Source organism: Elephantulus edwardii, unplaced genomic scaffold, assembly GCF_000299155.1.
Source record: "Elephantulus edwardii isolate Elephantulus edwardi_28Jun2011 unplaced genomic scaffold, EleEdw1.0 scaffold00216, whole genome shotgun sequence".
In the NCBI taxonomy this organism is placed as follows: Eukaryota; Metazoa; Chordata; class Mammalia; order Macroscelidea; family Macroscelididae; genus Elephantulus; species Elephantulus edwardii.
The window spans coordinates 570,688-591,731 of record NW_006399966.1 but is presented as its reverse complement, the minus strand read 5'-3'; the positions used below and the strand labels follow the sequence as shown (position 1 = coordinate 591,731).

The 21,044-nt window shown below is 35.3% G+C and overlaps 1 protein-coding gene across 1 annotated transcript in view; it reads left to right on the top strand.

Annotated features, from left to right (window-relative positions):
- The window catches only part of TANC2 (tetratricopeptide repeat, ankyrin repeat and coiled-coil containing 2), a 380,809-nt gene that overhangs the window by 141,570 nt on the left and 218,195 nt on the right, over positions 1-21,044 (top strand). The window contains exon 4 of the mRNA XM_006897797.1: positions 18,963-19,111. Coding sequence (XP_006897859.1) covers positions 18,963-19,111 — 149 coding nt within the window. The remainder of the gene's footprint in view (positions 1-18,962; positions 19,112-21,044) is intronic.

The following is a 21,044-nucleotide window of genomic DNA, read 5'->3' as shown; positions in this document are numbered from 1 at the left end:
ACTCTTTTCCAGCAGCACAGCTCAAAGGCATCAATTCTCTTTTCTCCTAGAATCTAATTGACTTCTCTTTTATACAGATCAAGTATTCTAGAGTCTCCTTATAGTATCTGGCTTCTTTCTTCTTATACCATTTCTATTTTACTGACTTTTCTCTTTGACCCCATATCATTAATCTTTTTCATTCTTATCACCCATTGCTTTTAGTCTGATGCACAGCAATCCTATATAACAGAGTTGAACAACTTTTATAGTGTTTCCTAGGCTTTTGTTTTTATGGAGCCAAATTGCCACATCTTTCTCCATGGAGCAACCAATGCTCTCCAGCCATCACATCAGACTTTCATTAGCAGCCATATACTTCACATGTCATTACTGCAGTTCCTTGCATTTTTCCTACCTTCCTCGATTTCTCCCTTCGTTCTTCACTTTGTTCCTTACATGTACCCTAAGTTACTTATCTCTGTCTACTATAAAAAAAAAATCATACTAGTAAATTGTTAAGACTTTTAGATATTTAGTTTGAGCAATCTGTGTGCTATGTTTGTCAGAACTCAGTCACAGTCAGAACTGTGCTGTCACGAAACTGTTTTTATAAAATTCTAGTAAAAGTCTTTAAGAGTTTGAAGAATTCAGTGACCACAGTTTCTTCTATACTAAGCAATACTAGAGAAATAAAACAATATTATATTACCTTATTACTAAAAATGAGCTATCTGCCGTTTTCAAACTTGTTAGAGAGGGAGATAGTGTCATCTGTAGCAAGTTACAGTGCTAACCTAAAGGCTGTGTGTTTTGAACAGTTCAAATCCACCAGTGACTCCAAAGGACAAAGATGAGCAATTTCTCCCCATTCCATTTACAGCCTTGGAAACCCAGTGGAGAGTTCCTGCAAGTCAGAACTGATTAGACAGCAGTGAATGAATGAGGTTTGTTAGAGAGCCATGCTGTTAGCTCTCTTAGCTTTTGGCCTTTATTTCCATTGAGACCTTAAGTGTCAGTATAATAAATAGTTTTTCTGAGAAAGTACAGTTAAAGCTGTAATTTAGTTGTCTATAGCTTGTAAATATTGGCACATTTTAAAAAATATTTTCTTGATTTTTTAAAAAATTGTCATTTTTGTCTTTCAAAGAAAATAGAGGAGAATTGTACCATTGTAATACCAAAGTTTTATGTAGGTTTTTACAGTAAGAATGCTCTGTGATTTAGTAATGCAAGATTTTAGAAAACATGCATAAATCATTGAAAAAAGTAATATAGTCTTAAGAACTCAGGTTTCATAAATGCCTGTAATTATCACATACACACACACACACACACACACACACACGCGTGCGCATGCAGCATGCAGGAGTATCACCCACTTCCTAAACAACATTCCTCTGGAAACTATGAACTTTGATAAATGTTGATAGTTCTAGAAAGGCTTCAGGCCTTTTGTTCATACGGTCATTATGAGTTGTACTCTATTCGACGACAATCAACAACTATACATATATATATATATTATATATATATATATATAATCTATAACAATCACTTTCTAAATCATCTGGTACTTTTGTGCTAATGCTTTGCTAAGCACTTCCACTCAATAACTTATTTAAGAAAATTCTTCTTTAAAGTACCAAGCAATCTTTATAATTTTGACTATTAAGGTATTTAATTGATTAATTTTATGCATATCAATAATGTTCTTAATTTTTAACCATAAAAATAAGCAAATTAATTTATATATGCTTTCAGTAAATGAAGCTTTCAATTTTTGGATTATGTTTTACATTTCTTAACAGAATGAAATTGATTTCATGTCGTGGACTATACTGTTCCTTAGACTTCATGATTAAATTATTAACTAAATCATATGTGGACTAATACTATTCCTTAGACCTTATGATTAAATTATTAACTAAATAATATCTTTTTAGCATCCAGTGTAAAACTGGCATAATCTAGTTAATATCTTAGTCCAATAGCAGTGTGACTTCTTAAATTAATGACTGAACAATATAGTAATTGATTTCCTTGTTACACTAAATAGATTAGGAGTGATGAATCCTATCTACAGTATTTTTCACAACTGAATACTATGCTTTTGTTGGTATGTGCTGCTAAGTTGGAGCCAACTTATAGCTGGCACTCTAGTGTGTTTTCAGAGGTAGTAAATTGCATGGAAGGAGATTGCACATCTTTCTCCTGAGGAGCAGCTGGTGGACTTAAACCGCCTTCCTTGTGGTTAGCAGTGCAACTTCTTATTATTTGACCACCAGAGTTCAGAATATTATACTAGCTATTTCTTAATAAAGAAAACATTTTTATTACTATGATTATAACTGTAACTGTAATAGTCCTTTCTCAGGAAAGTCTTTTGTTTATAAAAAGAGAGAAAATAGCTAAAGATGAAAATAAATAATCACAATTTGTACCTATAGTTTTGAGTATTAGAGTTTAGCTTTTCCTTTTTGCAGTGAATTTTTAAATAGGACCAGTGCTCTCTACGAAGAACGTAGTTAATTTTTTTTTTCTGGCACACAAAAAAATAGAGTAACCTGATCTGAGTCTGACAGAGTGTGTCGTTCAGTTAAGTGCTTCCATCTGTTGCCTGCTGTTCCCCTTACTCATGACCCCTCTATGTTTCTCTCTTTCCCTTTCCCTGTTTCTTTTTCCTTTTCCTTTCTTCTTTTCTTTCCTTTTTACTTCTTTTTCTCTCTCTTCCTCTTCCCTGCCTACTTTCTCTCTCTGTCCTTTAATTCTTAGCCCCTCTGAGGAAGGCAAAGTTTGTTGAGAGCCCACGAATTCCAGAATCCGAGCTTGGCTCACCAACCCTCACTTCAGCTCAGAAACTGGACGTGGATGCATACTGCCCTGGTAAGCATGCATGCAAAGTGTCTGCTTTGAAAGAGGGAGGTTTAGCTTGGACACACTAGCAAAACAGGATTTTGCATGTATACTACCTCTTTTACAATTGATTACATAGTTTCCTTATTAGAACATAATTTTTATTGCACATCCTTTTTTTTGCCTATTGATGTAATGAGACAAGAATTTCAAATGTAGCTCTTAAGAAAATGAAAATAAAATTTGTTAGAGAAACAGTTCTCAAGGTTATTTTAGTGATTTGAGATAGCATTAACATTTAAGAAAGCCTTGACCCTATGCAGACAAGAATATTGAAGGTAGGAGCAAGAATGTTCGTTCAGCATTGCACCTTTGACATATGACCTGCTGTACCTAATCCTTTTTGTAACAGGAAAAAATAGTTGTGAAATATTAAACCTGAATTGGGAAAATAACATTATGCCTTCTTGCCGACTCCTTCTGGATACTGACTTTTAGAAATTACTTGTCTCATGAATGGCCTGTAAGCAGATGTAGGAGTTTACTAAAACTCTTCTTGTGTGGGAGCCAAACTGAGGCCGGATCATTATCAATGCTTAGATTCTTCCAAACTTAGATGAGTTGCCCAGCAACATCCCTTACACTCATTCTACAGTGAGTCTATGGAGCTGTGTCAGAAATATTCACAGCTCTAGTTCAGTGTCCAGATCAGAGCTTTAGTAAAGAACCTTGGAAGACGTGCTTTTAAGTCTTTTGTATATTTAACTCATTAAAACTGATGTTAAACTAGAGTAGATGCACTCTCTGCCTATTTACTGAATTATAGGTCAGCAGGGTAAAGTGATTACTGGTTCTAGAGAAATTAGTAGTTTATTTGACTTAGCAGGAAAATATACCTCTGAAGCCAAGTAAGACTATTCTAAAAAGTTGCAATTTGAGAAAACTCAGGGTTAATCCTATGAAGAGAATTTTATTAGTTTCCTTTGAATATTGAAAAGACCATAGAAATTTCCTGTCCATTGCTCAGGGCTTTGTACTATATCTACTGTTGTAAACAATAACTATTCATTTTTAAGTCAGTCACAGTTGTACCTGCTGTTTGTTGGGATACAAATGCTGAATTATATGTAATATCTTATTCATGCAATTATTCATAATATTTTCCATAAGCATGTATTTCTTTACTGACTTGGAATAGAGCCAAACTAGTACCAATTTAAGATTTTCAGAAAGCCAAAAAAAGTTAAAATATGATGCAAAAATGCATACTATACAGCTGTTTTTTTCCTTATATGAAACAGTTTTAAAACATGGGAACTTCATGGTATTTTGTTCTTTTTTAGTAAAGTTATTAAACTCTATGAAATAAAGAAATTTCTGTTCAGGTAGAAGTGACTTGAGGGTTGAAACAATTATCTTTTAGATAGTACCAAAGTTTGACAATGACTTAAGTTAATAAGCCTAATAATAAATCAAGCAAAAACAATTTGTGCTTTAAAAATTTTTCTTTCACCAGAAAAACTAACAGAACAATGAAAAAATTGTATTGTATGCTTATACATGATAAAAGAACCTCTGCAAATTTAGGAGCCCTACTCGATGGCATAATTAGACTATCAAAACTGATGTACAGTCAGTAAAGGATAAACTAGATGATTGGGACCTCCTAAATATTAAATCCTTATGTACCTCAAAAGACTGTTCAGAAGAGTTCCCTGGCTGTAAACTTTACTGTGGGGAGTACATGGCTTAGTGGTAAGGAATTGTCATCTTTAAGAGGGGATCTCTGGTGACTTAGTGGTAAGGAGATGTGCTGCAAGCCCAAAGGCACGTGGTTTGAATCCACTAGCTGTTCTATGGGAGAACAATGAGCATTTTGTTCCCATGTGATATATAGACTTTGAAAACCCACTGGAGGGTCAGCTATGAATTGGTTCTGACTTGATGATACATAACAACAACCTTTAGAGGAGCAGACCTCCAAATCTTTTTTCTTAAGGATTCCCTAAGTGGGTTCAAACCTCTAACCTTTTGTTTGACGGATAAATGATTAACCTTGCACCACCATGGCTCCACCTGTATGTAATAAGTGTGAGGGAAAGAAAAATAACTACAGAAAGACTTACATAGTAAAGTCAGAGCAGTAGTTTGTTTGGTTTTTTAAAAAATTTTATTTTATTTTATTATTTTTGTGTGCGTGTACCGTCAAATCAGATCTGACTGGTACAGGAGGAGATTGTCCCTCCTTCCCCGGCAGAGCATCTGGTGGATTCGAACCCTGCGCCTCTGGGATTGTAGTTGCAGCTCCTTGCCACTAGGCCACCAGAGCTCCCCTCGAGCAGTAGTTTTTGATTCACAATCACCTAAAAGACTTGTTCAAACACAGATTGCTAGACTCACCTCCACAATTTCTGATTCACTAGGTCTGGAATGGGCCAAGAATTTGCATTTCTAACAAATCAAATCTCAAAGTGTGGGGAGAGGGTGGGCAGGGAGAAAAGTGCAACAATGAATGACTGGAAACCCTAAGTCTCTGTAAATTTTCATTAAAATTAATAAAATATCTTTTAAATTTTTTTATTTTATTATTTTTTCTGCATGTACTGTCAAATTAGATCTGACTGGTACACAAGGAGATTGCCCCTCCTTTTCCAGCAGAGCATCTGGTGGAATTCAAACCACATACCTCTGGGATTGCAGTGCAGCTTCTTGCCACTAGGCCACCAGAGCTCCCTAATTTTTTAAAAATCCCAAGGTGTTACTGATGAGGTTACTCTATTCTAGAAACAACTGGGTTGAGAACTATCAGGATTACCAGACTGTTGCAGACTATTTAAAGGTGGTTGAGGGAACAGTCTTGGAGGTTTATGAGATTCATCCTGCTGCTGTTGATTTTTAGGGAATAATTGGCAATATTTTTTTTTAGTATTTTCTAAATTACCTTCTGGTATCATTATTTTAGAATTTAGGAAAGAGTAAGGCTGTTGTGTCTGAGAAAGAGATCCACAGTTTTGTGTTACCTGTTTGTTGCTAGCATCTGTATACTCTTGTCTCAGAGCAAATCATTGATCTACATAGTCTAGAGAAAGCTGCACTAGGATATAGTTGTTGATACAGAGGTGTCTACCAATAAGCTGATTAATTCATTCTACATAGAGTAAATGGTGGTGGTTGTGGTGCCGCCATTGAGTTGAGTATGACTCATAGCAAACCTATGAATAGATTTAAACTATTATCCTGTGCAATACTCAAAATTTATGACACTCTGGAGCCCATTGCTGCAGTGACTCTGTCAGCGCGCTTGTTTAAGGGCATTGCTTATCCTTCGCCATCCTTCTACCTTCCTAAACAGATGTTGCTCTACAAGGGATAACCTCTCATAGCAACATGCCCCAAGTATGTGAGATCTTCTTTGCCTCCAAAGAGCACTCTGGCTGCACCTTTTCCAAATCATATCTGTTTCTTCTTTTGACAGTCTATGGGCTATTCAGTACTCTTCTCCAAAAACAATTCAAAGGCATCTTTTCTTCTGTCATCTCTATTCATTGTCTAGTTCTCAGATGAAAGAGATCAAAACAGATTATGGCCTGAATATGGCACACATTAGCCTTCAAATTGATGTTATTGCCCCTCAGTAATTGGAGAGGTCCCTGACTATAGGTTTTCCCAGTGCAGCATGTCTCCTGATCTCCTGACTGTTAGTGCCAAGTGTATTGAATATGGATCCAAGTAAGATAAAGTTGTTGGATAGTTTCATTCTTTCCTCCATCTATCATGATGTTGCCTGTTGATCCATTGGCAAGGATTTTTGTTTTCTTGACACTGAGATGAAATCCATATTGGAGACTGAAGGCCTCAATCATTGCTCTTCAGCAGCAAGTGTTTCATGTCCTCATCACTTTTAGGAAGCAAGGTTGTGTCATCTGTATTACAAAGGCTATTATTGATGAGTCTTCCTCCAGTCCTTATGCCATATTCTTCATAGCATTAGAGTCTAGAATATAAAATTCATCAAATGAAATTGTTGAAGGCAGAAAATAAGACTATACCATAGTTTGATTCAGCAGCTGAAACTATGGAAATGACTGAGTTAATATTAGAGATTGAGAATTACATAGCTGAACTGTCGAAGTTGTTGTTGTTGTTGTATGCACCATTGAGTCAGAAATAACTTGTAGCTGACCGTCCAGTTTTCAGAGGCATTAAAGTGCAGGTGAGGAGATTTTCCATCCCTCCCCCATGGAGCAGCTGGTGGATTTGAACTGCATGCCTTTGGGATTACAGCACAACACTTACATTGGGCCATCAGAGCTACAGGATTTATCATCATGTGGATCCAATGAAGCCCAGAAATACATTGTCTTCTAATCTTATTCAACGACCCCCCCTTGACTATCAGTAGAAAACTCAGTTTTTAAATGTGTGATAGACTGTATTCTGATTTATGAAAAAGAGAGTAATTGACTGATACCAGCCATTAAAAAAATACCCTCCCAAAATAAATTTTATCCTACACAATATACATTTTCTGCCTATAACATAACTTATAAATGGTATGATTTTATAAGTTATAAGCCTTTCTAAGTTCTAATGCTAAGGAGTTGTACTTCCAGATTGAAGACATGGTATTCAAACCCACCAGCTTCTCTGTGGGAGAAGGATGGGTCATCGTCTGGGCAATTTACTACCTCTGAAAAAACCTACTATGAGTCGGTTCTGACTCAATGGTACATAACAAAAAGAAAAAGCCTGTTTTGGTAAATATGAAGATGATAATCTTTAATCATATTAATAAGAATAAAACACTTAAGAGAATGCTTGGCTTAGTAAGTTCTAGCTGCTTTTATTACTATTGTGATAATACTGGGTATAGCACAAGATCTTAAAGTGTTTTCTAAGTGGTAATCAGACCCCCAAAAAAGTTCAAAGGTTCGCAGTCATTTTTAGTTAAATGTGTCTTATTTTGTTTCAGGTTTTATATCTTCCTTTGCTAGTCTTTTGATCTTGAGCATGTTTTGTATTATCCCCATGCCTTTCCTGTCACAGCAGCATTATATATAACATTTTTATGTAATTTAACAAGCTAAATGGATGTGTATATAAATACACATGAATATACATTTTGAGGGGAAATGTCTAGAAAAATGCACCAAAACACTAACATTTGTTACCTAAGAGAATTGGAAGGAAAACAGAGTAGAGTAGTAATGGTTAGAATATAGTCATGTTTTTGTGGTTGTATCTGGTTGGTGGGATTACAGATGGTTTTCATTTTCTTTCTTGAGCAACATATATTTGTGAGTACAAGTTCAGGTTCTCGGGATCTGGGTTTAATTTCTGGCTCTCCCACCTACTAACTGCATATCTGTGTAACTTCATAGCGTTAAATTTTTTTGCCTATAACATTGTGATTAAAAAATATACTTAAAAGACCTTAAAGGGTCTGTTATTAAGATTCAGTGGCATAATGTGATGCCAAATGCTTACCAAAGCCACCAGGTCCACTGCTGTGGAGTTGTTCCTGACTCTCAGTAACCCTCTATCTGGTTTCTGAGGCTGTAAATCTTTACCGGAGGAGACTGCTCATCTTTCTACTGAGGATCAGGCTGATAAACTGCTGACCTTTTTGGGTAACAGCCTAGTACGATTCTACACTCAACTACCAGAATTCTTTTACAAAAGCTTGTCTCCAGTAAAGTACACTATTGTCATTGTGTTTATGTGCCATTAAGTTGCCTGCAATTCGTAGTAATCCTATGCACAATATAGCTCTAAATCCTGCCTATTCTGAGCTAGTCTAACTGACTCTGACACACCCACCCTTATTACCTCGGTCACTGTCAGTCCTTCTCATCCAGGGTTTTCCTGCACCACAACTCAAAAGGCATTAGTTCTTCTTAGTCCTTTTCATATTGTTTGTTTTTATCATTCCTCTTTTCTGCATTTTATAGTCTCTAAAATTGTAGTAAAAATTTTTCATAACCAGCTACCATATGAGGACAGTAGTATTCTTAGTATTTTAGTTTTTTATGTTACACATTATAGTGATACAGTTATTCTTCTTTGTTAGTTGGGAATTGATTCCAGGACTCTCCCACAGATATAAAAATCCATGAATGTTCATTGTCACTTATAAAATGATCTACTCTTTGCCAGAAGCTGTGCTGCAATCCCAAAGGCAAATGGTTCAGATACACCATCTGCTCCACTGGAGAAGAATGGGCAGTCTCCTCCCGTGCAATTAACTGCCTCTGAAAACCAGCCAGGGAGTCAACTATGGGTTAGTTCTGGCTTGATGGTGCACAACACAAAAACAGTTACACAGTGTAATGTGATGTAAATGTTATATAAGTAATACTTTACATTTCTTCTTCACTTTTAAGGGATTACTTGACCACTTAATTGCTTTTAAAAAAAACAGCCTTGAATATTTCCTTTCAAGGTTGGTTTAATACACAGAGATGGTGCCTGTGGCTGTGTAAGAGCAGGCTTTATACAAGCATACCTCAAAGATAGTGCAGTTGGTTCCAGGGGACCAAAATAAAGTGATAAAATAACAAAGCAAGTACATGAGGGGTTTTTTTAATTTCCCAGTATATGTCCAAGTTGTGTTTACACAATTCTAGAGCTGTTCAAAGTGCAGTACCATAGTGGATGAAATAGTGTGACACAGAGACAAAAGTGTACTTGTATGTTTGCTGTACATGTTTCATGCAAAGTTGTCATAGACCTTTAGCTTGGGGGACGGGGGGGAACGGTGTTATATGTTTGAATTGCAGTAAAACAAAGTCCACTAAAATAAGATGTTTGAATTCCAAGTATAAAAGTAAACCTTGACACACGTAGCTGGTCAAATTGACATAGAGATTTTACATATGCAGGGTTAAGGGCCAAAATCTACAACTGTCTTCTGAAAATACATAGACTTTTATCTACCCTAAACATTTTTAGAAGAATTTGAGGTTAATCTTTTTTTCTAATGGATCCTTTTAAGTTTTATAAAATTGGAATGGCCTTCAAAGGACAGTGTTATTTGAGGTGACAACAAACTTAAGATGTGTTAATGGAGAATGGAAGAGAGTTTTATAGTAGATTTTGCATATATTACAAATATTTTGTATTTCTAAAGGATTTTTCCTTTTTATTCATATCAGTAGTACATTTCAAAATAGAAGTACATGCCACTGTAGACAAAGAAGATGTTTGTGTAAAATAAATAGCATTTTGAACTCTTCTCTCAGCTCTTTTATGGCTGAGATTATTCTGCTTGAAAGGAAAGGGTGATTTCTCATTTTTCTCTTGCCATTTTAATTGTGAAAATATTATCAAATGTTAACTTTTTCTCAAAAAATTATCAAATATTATCAACTCTTTATTTTCACTATAAAATTATCAACAATTTAATAAAAATAGAATCAGATGTTAACATTTGAAAATAGCACCAAATGTTAATTGCACAGATTTTAGATTCACTTTCTCAAGGTGTTTTTCATCATAAACTCTAAAGAGTTAATTAATGAATGTAGTGCATAGACATGTAATTTCAATGGATATCCAAATGAACAGCGTATCCTTTAGTTGTGAAAAACATTTTAAATTTTGGGTTTTGAGGCCATAAAATGCACTAGTTAATAGTAAAGGCCCTGCAGCCAGGTTGCTTGTGTTCAGATACCAGCTCTGCTACAAGTATAACCTTGGGCAAATTACTTACCCAATCTTAGCCTCAATTTTTTTATCTGTAAAATGGGAATAGTACTCTTTTTACATCATAAGGCTGTTATAAGGATGTAATATATTATATTATGTAAAATAAATTTTTTTAAAAAAAACACAACCAGCAACCTGATCTATAGTTAATACTTAAATCTTAGCTACTACAGTTTTTGATGGTAAACATTACTGCCTTTTGTCTAGGGATATTCTCAATAGTTAACTTTTTTAAATGAATGTTCTATAAAGAGGATAAATTTAAAGTATAACATGTCCTATTTTTACACAGTTTATGTGTAGATACCAAGGTAGATATGTATATATTGTTTTTTTTTATTTTTTTATTTTATTTTATTATTTTGTGTGTGTGTACCATCAAATTGGATCTGACTGGTACAGGAGGAGATGGCCCCTCCTTCTCCGGCAGAGCGTCTGGTGGATTTGAACAGCATATCTCTGGAATTGCAGTGCAGCTTCTTGCCACTAGGCCACCAGAGCTCCCCTAATATGTATATATTGTTTTTTAAGAGATTGTTTTTCATAATGGTAAATAGCAAAGACAAGCTTAAATACTAGCTATGTAGTCCTTGCAGTCTGTAAGAATTTTGTTATATGATCTTTCTAATCCCTTTAGTTTTTCATCTCTAACATTAATATTGTATCATTACACTTCATGGGATGTTTGTATGATTAAATAAAATAATAAACATAAATTACTGAGCATAATGCTTGGAACATCAGTTATTCATATCTTTTCTTTCATGTTTATTTTAGTATAAATGTATTTCTTAAATAAAAAATATATTATTTGTTTTCTTTTCCTAAGCAAAACACACACACACACACACACACACACTCTTACACACTCTCTCTTTCTTACACTTGTGGAAAGTGTTTTGTAAATAAAATAGGAAGTACATTAAAACAGAAAGAGATTTAAGGTAAGAGATGTTGGAGGTTTGAAGAGAGAGAAATGATGAAATTTTGTCCCAGAAGAATGAATGGATTAAAGAAATATTGTGGAATTGCTGGGCACAACTAATGTCTTACTTTTAATAAAATATGTTTAGAAATGTTGCTGTTAGTTTAAAGAAAAATTTGTTAATATCGTCATAACTATATTTAACTATACTGAACCAGGTGTCAAGTAAGGAAAGAGTTAGACTTTGGAGTTTGACCAGATTAGAATAACAAAATGAAAGAGAATGAAGGGAGCTGATATTATTTGCTTTTTACTACTTAGTTATTTATAATATTTATTATATAATGCTCTAAATAATTTTCCGTAGAAACGTTTTTCTAAGTAAAAACTCATTTTAATAAATGAAGTTTACTTCATTTTCCTTCAGATTTCCTTCCTCTTTGAAGAAACTCAGGACTATTACAGTATTAATTCTAAATTCTTTAAACAAAGCAATGAATTTTGCTTAAAATCCTTATTTACTTCCATATTGTAACTTTCAGTTTTGAGATAATTGTTTCAGTGTGTCTTCTTTGTATTTTCTATGTGCTGTCTCATGGCCAGGGAAAAGATGGGCAATCTCCTCCTCCCTAGTTTACAGCCTTGAAAACCCCTTAGAGGGTCAGCTCTAAGTCAGTTCCAGTACTTTGAGTTTGAGTTTTGAGCTCATGATTTGGAGACATAGATTCTTGTTCCTTCCCCTCCAATAGAAAAATATCACAGAATTCCTGGTTTCCCACACATTTTATATTAAAAATTATTCCTTCTATCACTGTTAGTAAACCTTTCCTCCTTGACTAATCTCTACAGCTTATTATAATTCAGTAAGATAATTCTTCCTAGCATAGTGCCTTTCTCTTTAAGCCTAGTAATTACATCTCATTATTTTAGTGTACAGTTTCAAGAATAAATCCCAGATTTAGAAGCCAACAGAGAATAAATTTACCTTTACACAACTGTGACATTGGAGAATATGATACTTTCCTTGCTGTGACCAGTAGAAGAATGCTTTACTTTCAGTATTTGAGGAAATTGTGCTTTCAGTGAGGAAATCCTGGCCAATAAGGAAAGGATATGGAATTATTACAGTGGACTAGTGCCACATCTTTTCTGTATTTTATATCTCAAATGTATGTCTATTCCAAACAGATGATAGAAATCTCAATGTAAAACCCAAAGGAACATTTCAGTCACAAATAATATCTTACAAATTTTAGTGAAGCATTTAAAGTTCTTTAGTTGGTCAAATAGTGCTTTTCGTTTTAAACAAATAACCATAATCATACGTTGATGTACAGGTAGTTATTCTTATATATAGGAGGTAAATATGTAGGCAAGAAAACACCTGTGTAAGTGTTGCCAAGCAATTACTACTTTCTACTTCTCTGTATCCTCTCTGCAACGATTCTTACTTCCAGTGGGAGAGAGTCAGAGTAGTGGGAAATTGTATTCGAAGATTATAAATGTTAAAAGTGTGTTTCCTTTTGCTACGTGCCATATTAATGGGTTTTTTAAGGTAAAAAGGCTTTTTAATCTCACAAAATTCCATAATAAAAGGAATAAGCACCTTGTATGTGCATGCATGTGTACACTCTATGATTGTGTATGTGTTTCGTTTTTATGGAAGGATTTTCCCCCTCATTCATTGTGTTTAAGTTTTGGAGAGTTTTTTGGGGGGGAGGGTTGTGTGTTTAAGTTTTTAAGAAAAGGACTATGAATTATTAAGGATTGTTATTCATTGCCATCAAATTGTCTCTGATTCATGAGGACCCTGTATTACAGCAGAACATATCATTGTCTGATTCTTCATTGCCTTAATGATTGTTAGTATGCTTAGTGCCATCCAACTAGGAGACACATTTACCTCTCTATTCTACTATAGTAGAATATTCTACTGTGTTCCATAAGAGCTTTGGTAGCCTAGTGGTAAAGAGTTACACTGACAACCCAAAGGTACACGGTTCAAGTACACCAGCTGCTCAGCAGGAGAAAGATGAGCAGTCCACTCCCATGCTATTAACTGCCTTTGAAGACCCACTGGAGGTTCAACTATGGGTCAATACAGACTTGACAGTACACAGCAGCAGATGGTCTGCAGTAAACCACCAGGGGTCTTTCTTAGTCTTCCTTAAGTCTGGAAGCTTTGTTGAAACTTGTACCAGCTTGTATTTGAAACATCAGTGACAGCTTCCAGCATGATAACACAACCACAAAATACAACAGATAGGTATTTAAGGTTAGATAAATTAATTCACTTATTGTAATTTAATGATTATACATAATCACAGACAAAGGCAAATAATAAAAAATCAGTTATAGAGGGTAGAAAGAATGGTGCAGCAATGAAGGAATGAAAACCCAAAATCCCTGTAAATGTTCATTAAAACTAATAAAATTTAATAATAATAATAATAAAAAGTTTAAAAAAAATCAGTTATAGAAATATAGGCTCTACAAACATAGAAACCTTTTTAAATTTGACCATCTAAATTGGGTTGGAGGTTTGTACATAGGAAGGAAAGAAACATTGGCAGGGTCTTTAGGTAAACTGTGTCTTGTAATGATTCAAGGACTAGGAGATAAAAAAACTTTCTTATTAGGAATTGGCCCAAGTTTGATGGGAATTCAACAATTCTAAACACCTTTTTAAATTATTTCTTTTACTAAACACTCTTTTAAAAAAAAAATAAAAAGAATATGGAAGTGTACTACTTTTTGCAAATCTTACAAAACCATGAGAATAAATCTTATTACTATGAGAATACTTTTGTTAAGACCTCTTCCAGGGTATTTGAAGAGGCCTAAAATTTAAACCATATTAACTTCTGCAAGGAGATCCAACCCTTGGAAAAAAGTAACAGAATTTATGATTCTAATGACAGAAGAAAAGAATTAGACACACATCTTTGAATGAGAGGTCAGAATGTTTCAGACTCCTCACATTGACTTTCTCTTCAGTGAAAGGGAGCACTATAACAAGTTTAAATTGATTTCTTAGGCATACTAATTCCACCTAGCCCTAAAATAACTATTAGATCGCCACAGCCCTGATGCAGATGACTACAAAAGTTGCTTTTCTTATCAAATTCACTTATATGGAGGCTTTGTTTCAAATGTAAGGATTAGGTTCAAACAGGATGTAGTAGTCTTTTCAGTCCTTGCATCCCACTGGATTTAAGTGTGATACACAGAAGTATTATTGACAGCTACAGACAGGAAGTAAGGAGAGGGGAAGGAAGGCAAAAGCTCAAGACGTGCAAGACAACGCAGGAAAGAGTAGAGGAAAGGGGAATGAAATAGGAGACGGGAGGGAGGAGCAGGAAGCCTGCTGGTGGTGATATTCAAGCATAAATGATTGTAATTCTTGTACACAGTAAGGTTTGAGAACCACGAATTTAATGATTAACATTGGATATAATGTTGTATAAATGTATACAAACTACTTAACCTCAGTTTATTTCATTTTTTTAACTTCTTTTACTTAGTTTGTGCTTATCTTTCACTCAGTTCCTTATTTTTATAGTCATGAATTCCTTCCAAGAACTCCTGATTTAAGAGAGCTCCTGATTTAGTTTCAGCTTTTGTATGCTGTTATTTAGAGTATTTTTGTTTAAAATTTAAGATAGACACTCTGATGATACATCACTGCAATCCATAAAGAGTACCACACAGTGCAGTACAATACCTAGTACAAAGCAGGGTGTGGCAATCACATCATCTCCATTATTTTATTTTTTAGTTTATAGTTTATTTTATAGTTTAGTTATACCAACAAGAATCAGTGTGCATGATTGAACCTTTGAAAGTGAAGTTACTCTGAGAAGCAAGTAACAATTTCCTCTGCTGGTGACCTCTAGTGATATTGAGGAAGCAGTTCTCCATGTGTAACACTCTGATCATACAATGACGCTTCCTTGTGTTCCTTTAACCCTTCAACTGGCTCTTTCTTCACAACTCATCATACGTAGACTCTAGTTCTTTGCTACCACATTCTTACTACAGTGTGAAGATTTGTGAGATTAACTGCAGTAATTTTCCCATCTACACTTTCGACACTCTTCTATGATCTGTTGCTAATTATACTTTCATAACTTTAGTTATTTTTGTATGCTGGGAATGAAAAGAAATACTTAAAAGTATTTAAAAGAAATAATCTGAAAATAGGATGATGCTATTTGATTTTTCTCTACAAAAGATTTCCATTTGATAGTACCAAAAACCTGGGATTGTTAGCCACCCAGGACCCCCTCAATCCAAATTCAAAGTTTGACATGTTCTATTCTAAAGGCTAACCATTATATATAATTCCTTTCTGAAAGGCCTCACTTAGTTCCAGTTCATCTTTATTTCTAGATTTAACTCTTAAGGATTTTATCTCAATGTATGAGGTGTTTATTACTGTAGTTCTCACACTTGACAAATCCTAGACTCCTTGAGCTTCTGGGATAGCCAAAAACACAGCTCAGCTGTTCAGTATTTCTTCCTGATTAACATACATATGTCTAATGCTAGAGTGACCTTGGGTATTGAATGAACTCTCTTTTCTAACCTATCATCTTCTTTCTTTTTTTTTTTTTTTTTTGGTGAAAAAAATTTATATTTAGAATTAGCCCGCTGGACTCAGTTTAGATGATCCCAATTTTGTTGGCAACATCCAAAGCATCGTAATCAGGAGCAAGTCGAACATAGGCCTTCTTCTCTCCATCAGGCCTAATCAAAGTGTTGACCTTAGCCACATCAGTGTCATAGAGCTTCTTTACAACTTGTTTAATTTGGTGCTTGTTGGCCTTGACATCCACAATGAACACAAGTGTGTTGTTATCTTCTATCTTCTTCATGGCTGACTCAGTAGTGGTCAGGGGAAATTTGATGATGGCATAGTGGTCAAGCTTGTTTCTCCTGGGGGCTCTCTTTCGGGGGTATTTGGGCTGCCGTCGGAGTCTCAGCGTCTTAGGCCACCGGAAGGTGGGTGACGTGCGGATTTTTTTTTTTTTGCCTGTGGACGCCCTTCAGGACTGCCTTCTTGACCTTTAATGCCTTTGCTTTGGCTTCAGTTTTGGGAGGGGCAGAGGCTTCCTTCTTGGCTTTCGGCGCCATCTTCGTAGAAAGGTTCATCTTCTTTCTGAGTTTGTCTTGGGGATTTATAAACATCTTATTAGTCTTTCATGGTTTCTATAAGTTATTTTGTACAGGATTTTTTCTTTGTTTGCTTTCCATCAGCAGAGAGATTTCCCATTGCTGAAAGTTGCTTGCTAACAACCACCACTATTATTTGCTTTGGGGAATAATGCTCAGCATTTGTATTTTTAGATTACAGACATATCCTAAAGTATGGGAAAAGAGTAGCTTTATTGTTCCATTCCATACTAGCATTGAAACTAGATGGGAACAGATGGGCCTCTAACAGTTTTAGAGCACAACGTAAACCTCTCCTTAAATTCTGGAAGCAATATATTAAGAAATTGAAATTATTTTTGCTAGTTTACCTAGCTAGTTTATCTTACCTGAAATAGAAAGAAGTTCTCTTTTTAAACAGACTTTTTAAGTTGTGTCAGGGTCTGTCTCTTTCAGCAGGTTGTCTTCTACTTGGACTTGGAAGATAAATCTCAAAAATACAAGTTTTGCCAATTATGATGGTACTACCCATGATTCTAAATTGTTTAAAAACTTTGCTTTCTTGTTTTGATCTTCATCTGGCATTATTTAACCTGTTTCCATTAAATTTAGGAGGATTTAAATTTCAAATGTATTTCATAGATTATAGAGTTAAGGTCAGCATTAATATGTTATTTTACCTTCTACAGTAGCTTGAATAAGCTGTTTAAATTGCTACCAGAATTTAAAAAATAAAACAAAAAAAAACAGTGAGTGGGAGTCATCATACAGAACAATTAGAGAATTTCTTTTTATATTTGAAGAGGATCATGAAACACAAACTGAGTACAGTCTGGCTTTCTATTACTTGGCTCTATTGCAAACTAATTTTCAAAAAGAATAGTCTTATCTGTAATGTTTTATTAAAATATTGAGTACATTGAGTATCAAAACCATATACTACCTTCTTACATTTCATCAAGATACTTAGTACATATATTAAAGACTTTTATTAATGCATGCAAATAATCCTTGATACTATAAAAGAGGAAGACTGACCTTAAAATCTAAAAGCATTGTATGTTTTATATAAATAACTTTCTTTTGCATCTTAATGGTAAAGAGAAATGGCTGTAATTAATTTCCATTTTACATATAAAACTTCCATTACAGTCCAGGACATTATGTAGAGATGCTTTTTTTCCAGTTCTTTACCAAAGTAATGATGTTTGTTTCGCAAATAAATTTTATCCTATACACTAAGCTTTCTATCTATAGCAAGTGCTTCATCTGGCTATTAACAAAGTAATTTTTAAAAAAAATAATAATTGCCCTAATGATAATGATGTTTTGTCTTAGAGTAAAAAACAAAGGATTAAACTATAAGTCATCACAGCATTTTTTTAAAATGCATCTGAGCAGTACTCCCTCAATCCTTTATTTTCAAATATCCAAACAAAGGAAGGGAAAGAAACACCATAAAAATGATCAAATACATCTATCAGTTAAAAAAGAGAGAGAGAGAAATACATCTATCAGTAAAAGAGGAGAGAGTGAGAAAGAGGAAAAGAGACAATGAAAAATTAAAAATAATTGGAATGAAATGGTGACTGGAAGCAAGATCTTAAGCCTAGGATTATAGTGGGATTCTAGATGACCAAGAAAAGGAAAGTCATGTCTGTTCAGCAAGTTTTGGGTTTGGGGGGTTTCTGTTGTTGGTTTTTGGTTGGGTTTTTTTCTTTCCATTTTTCTACTAGTTTATTTACAAAATCTGAATATCTTCACATTGTACAACCCCATGATTAATCCCCCATCCCCCTGCCCGTCCTCATCCCTCTTCTTCCAACCTCTCCCACCCCTCTTGGATCCTTATACTCATTCTATAATAATGGTTTTATACAATGTTTATCCTTGTGGAACTGAGTTCACTCAGCATAATGCTCTTCAGTCTCTCCTAAGTTAGGTAATTGTTCCTCAATGTTCCCTCAGCCTCAGGTGTTTCAGGTAGATATTGAGGATAATCTGAATTGTTGTGAACCATCGAGTTGGAACCGACCCACAGCTTGCTCTCTGGCAAGTTTTCAGAGGCAGCAAATCACACAGGAGGGGATTGCCCATCTTACTTCTGCAGAGGAGCTGGTGGATTCCAACTGCTTGCCTTCAGGATTATAGCATGGCTTCTTAGCACGAGTCCACCAGAGCTCCAAATTTAATCCCTAAAAGTAGGAAAATAGTTTCTAGTTAGGGATCTTGTACTTTTGGATTTAGAGTGTGAAAGTTAAGGAAATTACTGAATTGACTATAAGAGTAGTGGCAAACTAACCCATTAGTCATGATGTTTTCCAATGTTTTTTCCGTACAGGTGATGCGGAACAAGAACTTGGCCCCCCTCCATCTGTAGATGAGGCAGCAAACACACTCATGACTCGTCTGGGTTTCCTCCTTGGAGAGAAAGTCGCAGAAGTTCAGCCAGGTGACCAGTATAGCATGGACGTACAGGATGAAAGCCAGGTAAGCTGCTTACTAACAACTTTGTGAAACATGTTATGAAGATACGAATAAGGTTATTATTACCAGAAATGAAAAGGTATTAATTCTGTGTGTATGATTTCTGAGAATAACAATTCTACTGGAATATCTTTTGAGAATTGAAGTTATACTTTAATTTTCCATAATTATGATGTTTCATCTAATTACGAAGAGTCTTTTAATTTCTTTCTTAGATTTCAAAAGCCAGTTTTAGATTTGATTTATTGAAAAGGTGAATAAATTAAAGAATGAATAGATAAGGAAAGAATAAATGAACAAGCCAGCAAACTTAAAATGTATGTACACTGCACCCAGAAATTGTAGAATATACATTTTCTCCAATTACTCAAGGAATATTTGCCAATTTAGTGATAGAGTTGTTCATAGAGTAAGTTTCAACAAATGTCAAGAGATTAAAATCACTGTGATCACTCATTGCAGTCAAGTATAGTTAATGGGTTTTCAGATGCTATAAATCGTATGAAAGGATATTGCCCATTTTTCTCCCTAGGGACAGCTAGTGAATTTGAACCAGATGACTTTGGATTAGCAGCACAATTTCCTACCCAGTAGACCATAAGAGCTCTGTGTGATCATGATGAAATTAATCAATAACAAAATGTTAACTGGGAAACTCTGTAGGTATTTTCCTATTAAATAAAAACTTCTGAGTAGTTTATTATCAAAAAGTTCAAACAGGATATAACAAAATTTGTAGGCTATGGCTAAAGCAGTACTGAAAAATACATTTTGGTGTTAAAATGCATATATTAGAAAAGTAGAAAATCTGAAAGATTGATGATCTTGGTATTTATGTCAGAAATTTAAAACACCAGAAATTTTTAAAAAATGTTCAACAGTTTTATTTCTTTAAGCCAATTTAATTTTTTTTTCTTTCAAAATTAAATGTAGTAAAAGAATCCAATTGATTGGCATGGTCTTAATTTTTAAAAGTAATTCCTAAGGGACCTCTGGTGGCTTAGTGGCATGAAGCTGCACTGCAATCCCAGAGGTGGTTGTTGGTATGTACCAATGAGTCGCTTGCGACTCATAGCAACCCTACTTTGCCAATCTCACTGTCTCTGACACACTCATCCCGATTGCCCCAGTCTCCGAATCAATCCATCCCCCAGAGGGCCTTCCCCTCCTGCGCCTGCCCTCCGCCCTCCCAAGGATGATGTCTTTCTCCAAGGACCTGTCTCTCCTTAAAACATGACCAAAGTATGTCAGATGAAGTCTCAGAGTCCTTGCCTCCAAGGAGCAGCCCAGTTTAACCTTCTCCAGGATGAATCTGTTTGTTTTCTTAGCAGTCCATGGAACCCTCAGCACTCTTCTCCAACACGAAAGCTCAAAAGCATCAATTCTCCTTCTGTCCTCCCTGGTCATTGTCCAGCTCTCTGATGCATAACAAGTGATTACAAAGACCATGGCCTGTACCGGACGCATCTTAATCTCCAGAGAAACACTGTTGCTCTTGAGTACTTTAGAGAGGTCCCTAACAGCAGACTTTCCCATCTCAATACTTCTTTTAATTTCCTGGCTGCTGGTGCCAAGAGTGTTGATTGTGGAGCCAAGGAGACCAAAGCTGTGAACAATCTCGATCTCTTCACCATCCATCCTAATGCTGCCAGTAGGTCCACTGCTGAGAATCTTTGTCTTCATGACATTGAGCCTCAATCCATATTGGAGGCTGCAATCCTTGACCCTCTGCAGCAAGCGCTTCAGGTCCTCCTCAGTTTCAGCAAGCAGGGTTGTGTCATCTGCATAATGCAGATTGTTGATAGATGTTCCACCAATCCTGATGCTGCATTTCTCCTCATAGAGCCCAGCCTCCCAGATAATCTGTTCTGCATACAGGTTGAAAAGGTATGGAGGAGACAGGTCACATCCCCGGTGTACGCCCTTCCAATTTTGA